A 14,891-nucleotide genomic window follows, 5' to 3' on the forward strand; every position below is an offset into this window, starting at 1 on the left:
TTATTCATCCCTTTTTCAAATAATTATATAGGAAACTATGAATGGTATGACAAATTTGTCGACGAAAATATAATTTGCGAAACAAACTGCGACAAATTTTTACGAAGTGCAAAACGCTAGGCTTTCCCTTATATTTTTTGAATAAAAATGTAGATTAATATAAAAAAAATAAAAATAGAACACCCTAATAAAAAATATTCTTAATGTTGACCAATATATATTCTTAATAGTGCTCTTGCCTCATGGCAGTAAACTAACGGTGGAGTCGGAAATATTATGAAGAAAAGAATATTTTGAAAGCAATTTCATTGTGTTATATAAACATATATTTTGAAAAATTAATTGAAGAAAATGTGTGAGCTAGTGACAAGATTGGTAAAAAGATGATTGAATTTATGCTGCTAGCTAGAAGTTGAAAATGTTTATAGGATATAAATATTCAGCTTCCTCCCTCAAAAAAAAAAAAAAATTATTCAGCTTCCGCTAATTCGTCTATTTTCGTCGACAAATTTGAGTATCATTTATAATTTCCCATATAATTATTTGAAAAAGAGATGAATAATATCTGAAATATTATAAAGTAATAATAGGTTAGTCAAACCTATAAATAATGATAGACATCAATGAAATTAAATACAAATAATTACAAATATTTTCTTATTAAAGAATTAAATTTAATTAAGGGAAAACTTAGGTGTATTTCCTTATTTAATTTCAAGTTTTAAGTTCGTCGGTACTTAACTGCCGAAGTGTTCCTCGGTAGTTAACTGCAGCCGGTTTGTCGAGGGGTATTTTCGTCTTTTACATGTGTTTTTCAGCCCTATCAAATGTGTGAACAACAATTTTCTATTTTATCTAATAGTAGAATTCATCGATCCAACGAAAACTAATTTGTGCACAATGCAAGACTTGTTTCACTTGTGCACTATAAAGTTAGCCTCAATTTTCTTTCTTAGAGGAAAATTAGCCTCGGTTATATATCCACAAATTCAAATGTTAGAATTCATATGCTTATAATAATAGAATTTATATACATTGCCTAAAAAAAGATAAAAAAAATTTATGTACCTCAAATTATTTTTTTTTGGCCGAATGTACCTCAATTTAATTTTTTTTTTTTTGGCCGAATGTACCTCAATTTTAGTTCTGATATTTCATGCATCATTACAGTTATTAAGCTTGTTAAAAGAATTTATTCCCTCAAATTTTTCTGTTTCTTATCCAATACGTGTTAGGATGGTTAAAGGATGAAATAGTTGTTTGGGAGCTTAAACTGGAAAATAGTTTTGAAGTAGTGAAGAGTTTGGTATGACTTGCTTCAATTGCCAGAATGTACACTCATAACTAAGAGCGTTTAGTTTCTTCAATGTGATCATCTTGCGCTGAAACTGTTTCATGATCATCAGCTTTTTCACTTGAAATCTCATAACTGACCAGGTTCTCTAAAATTCTTCACTGGAAACAAATAAAGTAACATATAAATTTGTGAGGTATTCAGAATTCTATATATATATATATATATATATATATATATATATATATATATATATATATATAGATTCAAAATAAAAATTCGAATTCAGAATTCTATTTGTATTTTGTATAAAGTATATAAAAAATACAAATAAAATTCTGAATTCGATATAATATTATCTATATAGTTTATAATAGGTCATTCATTTTCTTTCTATCTTTTTTTTAGTTTTAGAATATTCTATATTATAGATTTACATTATACTGATTTTTTTTTTTAGGCAAAAAAGTGGAGCAACAAAAGATGCTACCACCAGAAATATATTAAACCAAACCAAAAAACAACAAGAAGAAAAAAGGAGGGGGACCGAACCAAAACCTCCTTAGGAAGGAATAAACCTAAACATAGGCCTTCCTATTTTGTTTTCTACAAAGAAAGTTTGGATAAAGGGAGGGAGTTGATTCCAACAAGTAAGATGATTTAGGGATAAACCATGGTTGGCTAGGGCATCAGCACATTGATTACCTTCCCTAAATATGTGAGAAACAATAAAGTTCATGTTGCTAATTAGGAACCAAACACTAATGAGGAGACCTACAACACTGCTTCTGATAAGGAAGATGATGATGCAATTAGAAGAGATTTGGAGATACAAAATAGAGTTTTCTTGCAGCAGTCTTGGTCCAACATTGCTGCGAATGAAGAAGCAGAACACAGGCTTCTTCAACATTTAGAGACTGATATTCCTGAAGGTCAAAATGCTTTCACTCTGGTGACCAAGCCCAAAAGTAAGTTGTCTAAACCAAAACCTACTATGAAAAGTATCTATGCTACCAGGAATAAAACTGGTGTGCAAAAGCCTTTTAGATGAAGATTATCTATTGGAACATAAGGGGAATTACATTATACTGATTAGACTAATTAGAATAATATTTTCTATATATATATATATATATATATATATATATATATATATATATATATATGAGTTAGGATCCATTGACACCAGGTGTCAACGGATTCGTTGACACCAAATCCAAGCCATCTATCTTTTTAATCTAATGGCCAACAATCAATGACATAATTACTCCTACATGGACTCTCCTCACGCTCCCTTGTGTTCTAGGTTTTTCTTTTCAATCGTTGTTGTCAGTTCTCTCTACCTACTTCTCGCCGAAATCAACAGCTTTGTTCCAACAAAATTTTAAAACCTTGTGGGAATGTTAATTCATGCTTTTCCGCCTTCTTTATACCAATCTGCCAATCTACAGTAACCATTATTGATTTGAAACATTTGTGTCAAAAGAGGAAAAGCTAATCATATCAATAAAAAGGGGAAGCTAATCGTAGAGATTACAAGGCACACAACAAGGATATGGGAATTTTGGGAAAGCTTTTAAATTGTGCAATAGAGGATAGTTCTTTCAACATTACAAATTAAGATCAATTCTCAGTTTTATGTTTGGCATGAAATTTCCTTTACAAAATAAGATCCGGATGAAAAGAAAAGAGAGAAGTAATTTTGATGGGAATGAAAGCAACAATTTTTAACATTATTATGACTGAGAATGAAATCGAAAACATGAGAGAAAATGGATGATCAATTGGTCTTTAGAATTTTTCTCTAATAACCATAAGAATGAGTGCCTTCAAGAAGAAGATGAGAAGGTAGCATGTTTTTCTTTGAAGAGTCCCCACGTGAACAAGTTGGTGAATAAATATGAGCCATTAAGATTAAAATAAAGAACGGTTAGGATTTGGTGTCAACGAATCCGTTGACACCAGGTGTCAACGGATCCTAACTCTATATATATGATTAGCTTTTCCTCTTTTGACACAAATGTTTCAAATCAATAATGGTTACTGTAGATTGGCAGATTGGTATAAAGAAGGCGGAAAAGCATGAATTAACATTCCCACAAGGTTTTAAAATTTTGTTGGAACAAAGCTGTTGATTTCGGCGAGAAGTAGGTAGAGAGAACTGACAACAACGATTGAAAAGAAAAACCTAGAACACAAGGGAGCGTGAGGAGAGTCCATGTAGGAGTAATTATGTCATTGATTGTTGGCCATTAGATTAAAAAGATAGATGGCTTGGATTTGGTGTCAACGAATCCGTTGACACCTGGTGTCAATGGATCCTAACTCATATATATATATATATATATATATATATATATATATATATAGCGTAATATATATATAGAGTATTATTATATTCTCATATTCAATATTAGATATTTTATTGAATCTAAAAAATAAAAAATAAAAACAGGAGCACGTTTATTATATCGAAAGTAAGGAGCAATAATCTATCGTGGGTAAAGATACTATCGCTGATATGCTAACTTTGATACGCAATGCTGACATGAATGGAAAAAGAACGGTTCAAATACCACTTACTAATATCACCGAAAACATTGTGAAAATACTTTTACGAGAGGGTTTTGTTGAAAACGTTAGAAAACATCGAGAAAGCAACAAATACTTTTTAGTTTTAACTCTACGATATAGAAGAAATAGGAAAGAATCGTATAAAACTTTTTTAAATTTAAAAAGGATCAGTACACCTGGTCTACGAATCTATTCTAACTATCAACAAATTCCGAGAGTTTTAGGAGGAATGGGGATTGTAATTCTTTCTACTTCTAGGGGTATAATGACAGATCGAGAGGCTCGATTAGAAAGAATCGGCGACGAAGTTTTATGTTATATATGGTAATGGTAAATTTGCCGATATCCGATTTGATTTCTATGCTATGAAAAAATTATATACATTATTGTAAATGGAGTAGAGAAGTAATGGATTTCTACTATTACTCCTGATACATTAGTGAATGTGTCAAGAGGATTTAACTAGAATAGAAATAAAAATTCATGAAGATTAAATTACTGCATAACTTCTGAGGGTATGTTCCAGGTTACTTTAGAGAAATAGAATTTAAATAAGATTCTAGGCTATGTTTAAAAAAAATTGGACGTACTTAATGTATACGACCGGTAAAGGAGAAAAAGGAAGTATAAGTCACTTAAATTTAATTTTTTAACTTTAACATGTTTTTTAGGAGGCACAATTATAAGTTAAAAATGTACGGAAAGCCTATTTTCTTCCAATATATAGATTTGGCATTAAATTTTAGTTAAGGAGTTAAATTCAAAATATGAAAGTAGGAGCCTCTGTTCGTAAAATTTATGAAAAATGTCGATTGATACGCAGGCGAGGTCGAATTATAGTAATTTGTTCCATCCCAAAACATAAACAAAGACAAGGATAATATTTTAACAAAAAGGGCTTTCTATTAAAAACAAAGTACCAAATGTACAAATAAAAAAAAATGATATTAAAATTCAAATAAAAAATCTTATTAATATTCCATTTTCTTAAATAGTAAACAAAAAAATCCAAAAATTTAGATTCTATATTAGAATTTAGTTGATAGTTATAAGTATTCTAATTATTGCTTGATTTCAAAAATTGTATTCTATATTAATCGAATTATAGAATACAATAGAATAACTAGTTAAACAAAATGGATATATCCATATATTTCAGACTTATATTTTTTTAAATAATAAAAATGGCAAAATCTATACCAAAAATTGGTTCACGTAAAAATGGACGTATTGGTTCGCGTAAACATCCTCGTAAAATACCAAAGGGAGTTATTTATGTTCAAGCTAGTTTCAACAATACCATTGTGACTGTTATAGATGTACGAGGTCGGGTTTCTTGGTCCTCTGCCGATTCGTGTGGATTCAAGGTTACACAAAGGGGGACACCATTTGCCGCTCAAACCGCAGCAGCAAATGCTATTCGAACAGTAGTAGATCAAGGCATGCAACGAGCAGAAGTCATAATAAAAGGTCCCTGTCTAGGAAGAGATGCGACATTAAGAGCTATCCGTAGAAGTGGTATACTATTAAAATTTATACGGGATGTAACCCCTATGCCACATAATGGATGTAGGGCTCCTAAAAAAAGACGTGTGTAAAACTAAAAGTAAACATTAAAGAAAGAGATTTCAAGAGAAATAAACAATTAAATAAAGAGTTTCATAAAAGTATATTACTATGATTCGAGAAAAAGTTAAAGTATCTACTCGGACACTACAATGGAAGTGTGTTGAATCAAGGGTAGACAGTAAGTGTCTTTATTATGGACGCTTTATTCTGTCTCCACTTAGGAAAGGTCAAGCAGATACAATAGGCATTGCAATGCGAAGAATTTTGCTCGGAGAAATAGAGGGAACATGTATCACACGTGCAAAATCTGAGAAAATACCACATGCATATTCTACCATAGTAGGTATTCAAGAATCAATACATGAAATTTTAATGAATTTGAAAGAAATTGTATTGAAAAGTAATCTGTATGGAACTCGGGACGCATCTATTTGTTTCAAAGGTCCTGGATATGTAACTGCTCAAGACATCATTTTACCACCTTCGGTGGAAATTGTTGATAATACACAACATATAGCTAACCTAACAGAACCTTCAAAAAATAAATTTGTGAGGTATTTTTGTTTAAAGACCGGAGAAGTTGTATAGGACGATGTGTTGGACGGTAAAAAATTAACACGAGAATAAAATAAGTGTAGGAGAGATGGGAATGTTGCGTTGGACGTGTGATAAGAGTAAGACTAGATGAGATAAGATTAGGAATTAAAATATTAGAGAGAGTTGAGGTAACATCTATAGTAGAAAAGATGGTGGAAACTCGGCTTAAGTGGTTTGGGCATGTGGAGAGAAGACTCGTAGATTTTGTAGTAAGGAGGGTGGATCTACTGGAGGGTTTTAAAATTGCTAGAGGCAACGAAGGAACTAGAAAAAACTAAAATAAAGTATTAAGAAAGACATAGAAATTAATGGTTTGGATAAAGATATATGACAAAACATTGTCGTTTGATCTATGTAGTCGATCCTATTTAGTGGGATAATGCTTGGTTGTTGTCGACGAATTTTGCTTTAGCATATTTTCATCTAGTTTTTTTTTTTTAAGGAATTTTCATCTAGTTATATGTCTAATTATAGTATCTTTTTATTTGTGGCAAAGCCAACCTACATATTGTGTATTCATCAGCACATCATAATCAGCAGAATAAATTTTTTAAGGGTTGGTTCAAATAGATCGAAACAAAAAATAAAAATCTTCTTACATTAAATAGATTGAAATTTTTTATATAGCTCATCTATTAAACAGATGGACTATTTTAACTCAACAGTGGAATTTCCTTTAGGACTATATAAATAATAAATAGTAAAATGGTGTTCCACTATGCACAAGTGTCTTTTTTACCATTACATTAATAAGTCACATCATATCTTATTTTATCTTATGGTAGAATTCATTGATCCAACGGTGAAAACTAATTTGTGCACGATGCAAGACTTATTTCACTTGTGCACTGTAAAGTTAGCCTCAATTTTTTTCTTAGAGAGAAATTAACCTCGGTTATATATCCACAAATTCAAATGTTAGAATTCATATACTTATAATAATAGGAAAGGTTAAGCGTTGGCCTTTTCTACTAGCTAGCACTTCACCTTAGATGAAAGATGTAGAATATGTACCTTGCCTAAAAAAAAAAATTATGTACCTCAATGTTAGTTCTGATATTTCATGCATCATTACAGTTAGTTAGCTTGTTAAAAGAATTTATTCACTAAAAAAATTTCTGTTTCTTATCCAATACGTGTTAGGATAGTTAAATTTGGATAATTTACTTTAAAGGATGAAATAGTTGTTTGGGAGCTTAAACTGAAAAATAGTTTTGAAGTAGTGAAGAGTTTGGTATGACTTGCTTCAATTGGCAGAATGTCCATCCATAACTAAGATCGTTTAGTAACATTTTAGTGTTAGATGCTTGCTAGTTCACAATAGCTTATGATGTAGTAGCATTTGTATATAAATAGATGTTTTAAACTCATGGTTCATTAATGGAAATTATACTCTATAATTCACTTCATATTACCATATCTCTGTTAATCATATTGGACCCAAGAAATCTCAATCTTCAATACAAGTATTTTTCAAGTAAGTTTCCCATTGATTTATTTTCTCAACTAATTATATAGTTTCCCTTTAACCAAGAAGGATAATTTTTTTATACTGCTTTATTTGTTTTTTTTTTTTGACAAGTTATACTGCTTTATTTGTTGTAAGTACTTGGTTAGTCCCTATAAATGGTTGGATTATATGCTTTCATTTTTTTTAAACAGAGACTATATCATAAAACTGGCATTCCTTAATTATGTTGTTTAGCATATATTTCTTTTCTTGTTATAAAGTTTTGGTCTTTGAAAAATCAAATATTAGAAGATTTATATACACAAATAATATGATTTAAATTAACAATCTCACTTGTGAGATTTGATTTTCCATTCACCATAGAATTTGTAATGTCTCCACCTCTCTTATTCTATTATTCTGGAATGATTTTTGACCTTTTCAATTTCTTCAATGCTATTAAAAAAAATATCAGCTCTATAAAGACAACCATCAGTTATTCTTAGTTTTGCAATATTTCCATTGGTAATAACTAGTTTTATGAGTGGCAAATCCATATTATCAGGAACACCAACCACTCCAAATAGAATACAAATTATTATAGTAAAAAATATCTACTATCAAATAATGAAAAGCCAATAATAACTAGATATACATTCCTATATTTATCATTATCCATTTTTTCATTGTATATATTTTGCTTGACCTTGTTTCTTACACTTTTCCATTTGTCTCTAATCCTCAAAATTCAACGCATTGTCTCAGAGAAGAGACAAAATGAATTTCACAAATAAAATTGTTCTCTTCACTATTACCCTTGTCTCATTCCTTTTAATTGGCAATGCCACTGCTGAGTCTCACGATATCCATGTCGTACATCACAATCTAAAACCTGATCTCTTGAATTTCTGCAAAAAAACTACAAACCCTACCCTTTGTGAACAAACCGTTCAACCACACTTCATCAAGAGCATTCTTGATCCCATTAAGGCTCTTGATATCGAAGTTGATGCAGCCCTTGTCCAAACCCAAAAAGCTCTTGTTGTCATTGGGGAGTTACTTAAAAAACCAGGCATCTCAAAATCTTTCAAGGATTCTCTTGACATATGCAAGGATCAATACGGCATGATATTGGATTCTATAAAACTAACCAAAGACGCAATCACTAAGCGCTGGTTCCATGAAGCCAGATCTCAGTTCAGTGCTGTTATATCATACCATGCAGCCTGCAAGGATTCATTTGAAGGGATAGAGAAAGAATACTCCCTCCTCGCTCATGATTCTGATGCTTTGTTTCAGTTGGGAGGAAACTGCTTGGACACCATTGCTGACTTAGAAAATTCTCAAGGTCCTAAAAATGAAGTACCAATGACACCATCACCTCCTTCTGCATTTAGCAACGTAATTGGAACCCTACCATAATTTTTTTTGAAGAAACTATTTATGTTTCGATTTTACTAGTTGGTTTTCCTATACCTTGGACCATACATGAACTTGTGACTGTAATTATATGTTTTTATTTTGTCTAGTAATTGTACACTAATGATGTTATACGTATAATATAAACATCTCATCATCATGGACATACTGTATCTAAACGTGCATTTTGTGAAGCTACTTTTCTAAGCTTTTGTGTAGTTTGATGAAAATTTTAGTGTTTAGCCATGAATCACTAGATACAAATTATAGCATATCATCAATAACAAAAAAAAAGGACAAGAGATTGTGTACCTTTAAATTAGGTTGATGAAGGATAGCCATAGACAACGCCGACAACTATGAGAGGGTAACTACCCTCATTCCGTCTAGCTCTAGGTTTTCTCACCAATCTCCAGAATAATTAACCGTCTAATGGGATGACGTTTAAATAGCTAAACGGCTGAGGGCAGGGACCTCTCATTGGGCTTATCTAAATGGTCCAACCCATCACGGTCCATTTAGTAACAAAAGCCCAATCACTCAAATTCATCATATAATTAGTGCTTAACACAATAGACCATAATTTATATTATGACATCAACTTATAATAATTGATTATTGTCAATCCATAATTGATTAATTAAATAATTAATCCAACAATCTCCCACTTGGATGACAATACTCAATTACTGAAAAAATAAAAAAAATTCACTTGTCATAAAGAATTTAAAAATTTAAAATTACATGTATGGTCAAAGCACTAATCATTCAAAAGAGAAGTAAGCTTTAATGCTGCAGAAATTGAATCCGATAGGAAAACAAATCATACAGATCAAAGACTCACTTTTCTAACAAATGATGAATCTATAGTGACACGTTTGAATTAAAAAGAATATGTCACTAAAGAATAGCCCAAGCATTTTAAAAAATGCTGTAACAAACTCCCACTAACCCAAAATAACATAGACTTAATCAAATCATTATGAGTTACAATACTCATATATATAAGTCTGTGGTTAGTGGTTCTGCCAATGAGTTTTCAATATTACAGAAGTCATATATCCACATAGGTACACGAATAGTAATTACTTATAGGGATAGCCTATTAAGAGAGTGTAATTACATATAGTCAAAATCAATAAATGTTCTACGACATTCAATTAATCCAAGTTTTATAAAAAAACGTGACTATGAAAATCCATAAAAGCAAAATAGGAAATTCAATAATCCCCAAATTGGATTAACATAGACACTTAGTTTAAAGAAAAAAAATGTGGATTAATGTGGCCACTAGAATGTCAATAACAAAAGAACATTTATGATTATCTCAAATTACAAGTACCACAAAAACACAATATCATACTCGATAGGAGTATTGATATTATACATTGTACTTACTATTTATGACCTCATAAAATGTGGAATGTTGGTAAAACAGAAGCACAATGTATATTTGCATGCCAAGAAATTATTGTGCATATTCCAACAAAATTGACTTAAGCATCCAATTATGATGCTCATTGAGATCGATAGAATTTTAACATATATCTCAATATAATATAATGAGACTAAAGTTTAAAGTCTCTTAAGCTATGCCATATTTTATAGTGTGCACAAGAGTATATGGCAATAACAACAATAATATTGTGTACACATTTCTCTTGATCTCACATATATATATATAAACAAGAGTGAGATTTCTCATTTGAGCTCATAATATATAATATTGTGTACACACACTACTAAAAAAACAGTGATTTCGGACGGAATTTTCGGACGGATACGATTTTGTCTGAATTTTTCGGACGGATTTGGGACGGTTTGAACGGAGAGAAATTTTTGTTCGAAATCCGTCCCAAAATTGTGTGAAAATTTGATGACAGGTTCAAACAGGATTTTTTCCCACGAATTTCGCACGAATTTTCTAAAAAAAGCAATTCCGTCCCAAAACCGTGTGAAACATTGAGACGGATTTCAGACAGATTTGAGGGTTTTTATTTTCATTTTTATTTATTGTGAAAATTTCATGTCCCGCCTGTACGAGTGAAATTTCCCTCTCGTGTACTGCTCTCTCTCTCATAACCAATCTCACTCTTTCATAACCCTAAAATCAATTTCACAACCAATTTAGCAAGCTCTTCAATCAATTTCTTCCAAAAATCAGTTTTATGATTTCTCAAGCTCTTCAATCAATTTCTCAAGCTGTTCAAGTTTGGATTCTCTTCTCTTCAGATTTGAGGATTCTCAGTTTCAAGCTTTTCAAGGTACTACTATTCACTCTCTCTATTATAATATGTGTTCTATTCAACAAATCAACCATGTTCCGATAAACTTGTACCTGATTCTTGTTTCGATTTACTGGGTTTATTTTGTTTTACTTATTAGGGTTTTTAGTGTGTTTAACTACCTGGATTCACCTTTATTGTTGAAATATATTGTTGGTTTTTGCTGTTCCAATTGTGGGTTTTGTGTTTTTAGGTGTTGTGTTGCTTCGGTGGAAGCTTTCTTTCATTTAAACTATTTCAGACTTCTAGAGGGATTTTCTGTTCAATTTACTCTGAGATCTTTAGCCCCTGCTCTTTCTTTAGTTAGTTTTGAATTATCCTTTGCATTTGAGTTTATTAGTTGTATGTATATTTGAACAATTATTCATTTTGTAATTGTATGCATTGCATTATATAGCCTAATAATTTAGGAAGTTAATCAAATTGGATATACTTATCTCTGCATCAAAGCTAGACAAACAAGATCAACGGGTGGATTTATGTTTCTTGTTGTTTACAATGATTATTTTCTTTGTTATCTATATTTTTTTTTTTTGAGCTGCCTGTAATTTTGGCTTTAGAGAGTTGTTCATATTGGGATGCCATGATGTACTTTGAAGCAAAGATTGAATCAGGTATATTTTTGCCTCTGTTACATACTAAAGGATTACCAACTTTTGTAAAAAGGTAGTGTTCATTTTCATGCTATAGTTTATGATACTATTCAGTGGGTTCTTTCTCTGTTGCTTAATTTCTATTCATAAATATTATTGAAACTTAGAATTTGAGAACTTGACCTGTTTTGTCTCTCTTGTTACCCAATTATATTAGATTAGATACTAGTCAATTACACATTTTAATTAAATAAAGAGTACATTATCAACATTAATATTACCAATGCTGAGCATCTTATTGAAATGAATGATTATATTTTTCTTATAAAGGGTAACAATCATTGTTTTACTAATATTGTCAACTAGGCTATATTTTCAATATATTTTAGACCAACATGTATATAGCCTAATAACCTGATCAAAGATTGACTTAAGTTGAGACTCATTTTTTAGAATTGGATGCATCGAGTCTCATTTTTGACAGAAGTGTCTATAGCTCATCCCTGTTGTTTGTGAAGTCTGAAACATTGCTTAATATTATACCCATATTCTTGGTGGATTATATTATATGTTTGCCCCCTTAAACATTTTGTTTTACTTGAAATGTGTGTTCTGTTATTATGTGTATTTCCCCCCTTAATATGTAGGGCTTACTAATCCCATATTCATAACTTAGTGCTGACCTGTTTAAGGGATTAGCACTAATCCCATATTCTGTTAACACTAAATCTAGCAGTTTCACTTACACGCACATGAACCTAATACCATTACATAGTATTAATGAAGTATTTTTATTTAAGGGACTACTGAACCTTCAAATATATGTGTACAAATTATTTTTTGAAACGGGGTCAGTTCACAGGAACTCTCCGCTTAAATGTATTATTTCATAACTTAGTGCTGACCTGTTTAAACTCTAGCAATTTCATAACTTAATGCTCGTGCGACAATCTAATGTTTGAAATTGTTGTGCTTTCTTCTGTCCTTAAAAACCTTGTTTCTCTTCATGTTAGGTATTAGGTTAATCTGTTCTTTTGAGATGAATGACAGGGAAATTATTTAACATTTGTTTGTAATACAACTTTCAAAAAGTACTCCATATTATATTATCAAAAGGGCGTTAAAGTATAATACATAATAAATATGATATGCTTCAGTTAATTAAGTTGTAATGACATCATCATCTCATGAGAGAAATCTGCCTCTCATGCTTTTCATGAATGTGAATTGATGAATATTGTACTTCAGGCAAATTAACATATGCCTAGTAAATGAAATAATAAACTGACCTTAAACTATTGTTCAGACACATATAAAGATAAATAAAAAATTATGTGAGCATTAGAAAGATAATGTACTATAGTCCTGGTGAATTAATATAGTAATTGATTATTTGTTGATAGTATTGCATGACTTCTGGATTTTCTGTGTATTTGTGTCATGTGACCCCATTAATTTGTGAACAACATATTGGAAATTTTCTCATTGAAGTTATGGAAAATTGTAGGAGAATGAAACAGGAGTCGAGCCTCCTGTGGAGGAGGTATTTACTCATTGCCATATTAAAAGGGATAAGACATGGGTTGATAATAGAGCTGAGCAAGCCTATGTAAGTAGTTCTTTAACATTACAAATTTAATTTATCTATTATTTAAGTTATAATAATAGAGCTGAGAAAGGATAGGTTTTAAATGATTAACAAAATTCAAAATTGCAGGGAAATTCTAAGAAGAGAAAAGCATAGCTTTTGGAAATATCTATGTCTCAAAATCAAGAGGAAGAAGGATTGTCTTCTGAAACCCAACATAATATGCCAGATGACTTGACTATTTGGAAAGAAGTAGCTCCCAAAGGTAAAAAAGGGAAATTATATGGTTTAGGTTCTATAGGAACAAATGCTTCGAAGTATACTATTGGTTCATGCTCAAATGCCTTTAAGGATAAAAACATAGAACAAGAGCTCTTAAAATGGGAAGAAAAGGCAAAAGAGCAAGAACGTATAAAGGGAGGCAAATGAACTCTCTCTTTACCTTTTGGCTATTTACTTTTTGAGGGCAGTTGTTGTCGCACTTGTCCCTGCTAGTTCAGTTGAGTGTGTAGTGTATATGTTTGTCTTGTGTTCGAGTATGTCATCTTTTGAACAAAGTATTACTCAAATTTGTGTTACTTTACTTTCTTGTATTGACTAATGAACAATTTTGTCATGTTAGTTTGTGATATATTGTGCTAGAACATTGAATCTAGTTCGTATAATTTTATTTTAGACAATGAGCATTTGTTTACTCTTGAATTATTATTTATTTTTATTTGAGTCTAGTATTGTATTATCGAATATAAATTTTAGAATTTGAATTTATCTCAAACACATTAAAAAAAAATCTATTTGTGGCAATTCTGTAAAAAAAAATAAGGTTATAATCTCGTCCGAAAAGCGTGGTAAATATTTTAAAGCAAATTAAATTATTAATTTTGCTAGAACATTGTTGGAAGTTTTAAATGAATTCCGTCCGAATTTCGTAGAAAATTTTACCTTAATTCCGTCCGAAATCCGTTGGAAATTAAACTTAATTCCGTCTGAAATCCGTTGGAAATTAAACTTAATTCCGTTTGAAATCCGTTGGAAATTAAACTTAAGTTCGTCTGAAATGCGTCCGAAGTCTATTCCAATATCCCACGGAGAAAAACGTGTGAAATCCGTCTGAAATATTTTTGGGACGGAATTTGGGACGGAATTATGATTTGCGACGCGGCTTTTTCGGACAACGCCCTATCCGTCCGAATTCCGTCCAAAAACACATTTCCGTCCGAAATCCGTGGGAAATTTCCGTAAATTCCGTCCCAAAACCGTCCGAAATTCTGTTCGAAAATGATCGTTTTTTAGTAGTGACACTCCCACTGATCCCACATATATATAAACAAGAGTAAGTGGAATTCTCATTAGTGATCACTGATACAAAATATTATAATAATGTAATATTCAACAGTGGGATACTCAATTACTAGTGCAAGATCATCAACATAAGTGGTTATATAATTTTAGCCAATAGAGTTTCATGAACTCAACCACATATTTTGCACATGAGCATAGCAGAATTATTAACACAAGTGGT

General features: G+C 31.1%; 2 protein-coding genes and 1 long non-coding RNA gene across 9 annotated transcripts; all 3 read left to right on the top strand.

The window, feature by feature from the left end:
- The first annotated feature begins 5,008 nt into the window (after window positions 1-5,008).
- On the top strand, window positions 5,009-6,025 carry LOC146944961 (uncharacterized). The gene is made up of 2 exons (XM_085748006.1): window positions 5,009-5,460; window positions 5,594-6,025. The coding sequence occupies exons 1-2, from the start codon at window positions 5,053-5,055 to the stop codon at window positions 6,023-6,025; spliced, it is 840 nt and encodes a 279-aa protein (XP_085604132.1). The 5' UTR covers window positions 5,009-5,052.
- Window positions 6,026-8,046: 2,021 nt separating this feature from the next.
- Window positions 8,047-9,121, top strand: LOC146944962 (uncharacterized). The gene has a single exon (XM_085743352.1). The coding sequence runs from the start codon at window positions 8,262-8,264 to the stop codon at window positions 8,904-8,906; it is 645 nt and encodes a 214-aa protein (XP_085599478.1). The 5' UTR covers window positions 8,047-8,261; the 3' UTR covers window positions 8,907-9,121.
- Window positions 9,122-10,708: 1,587 nt separating this feature from the next.
- LOC146944963 (uncharacterized) lies at window positions 10,709-14,049 on the top strand. 7 transcript variants are annotated; one of them, XR_015026193.1, is made up of 4 exons: window positions 10,738-11,167; window positions 11,749-11,854; window positions 13,289-13,390; window positions 13,499-14,049. It is a non-coding gene; the product is annotated as an uncharacterized LOC146944963 (long non-coding RNA). The 7 variants fall into 7 exon arrangements; XR_015026194.1 differs by having other exon boundaries at window positions 10,752-11,167; window positions 11,749-11,802; XR_015026189.1 differs by having other exon boundaries at window positions 10,709-11,167; window positions 11,382-13,390.
- The last annotated feature ends 842 nt before the right edge of the window (window positions 14,050-14,891 follow it).

This window comes from Medicago sativa, chromosome 2 (assembly GCF_051527215.1).
Source record: "Medicago sativa cultivar Bolivia chromosome 2, Bolivia_mono, whole genome shotgun sequence".
Lineage (NCBI taxonomy): Eukaryota > Viridiplantae > Streptophyta > Magnoliopsida > Fabales > Fabaceae > Medicago > Medicago sativa.

Coding starts and splice junctions, on each gene's coding strand:
- LOC146944961 (XM_085748006.1), top strand. CDS start 5,053: ATGGCAAAATCTATACCAAAAATTGGTTCACGTAAAAATGGACGTATT. Junction 5,461..5,593: donor GGGCTCCTAAAAAAAGACGT/GTGTAAAACTAA, acceptor CTACAATGGAAG/TGTGTTGAATCAAGGGTAGA.
- LOC146944962 (XM_085743352.1), top strand. CDS start 8,262: ATGAATTTCACAAATAAAATTGTTCTCTTCACTATTACCCTTGTCTCA.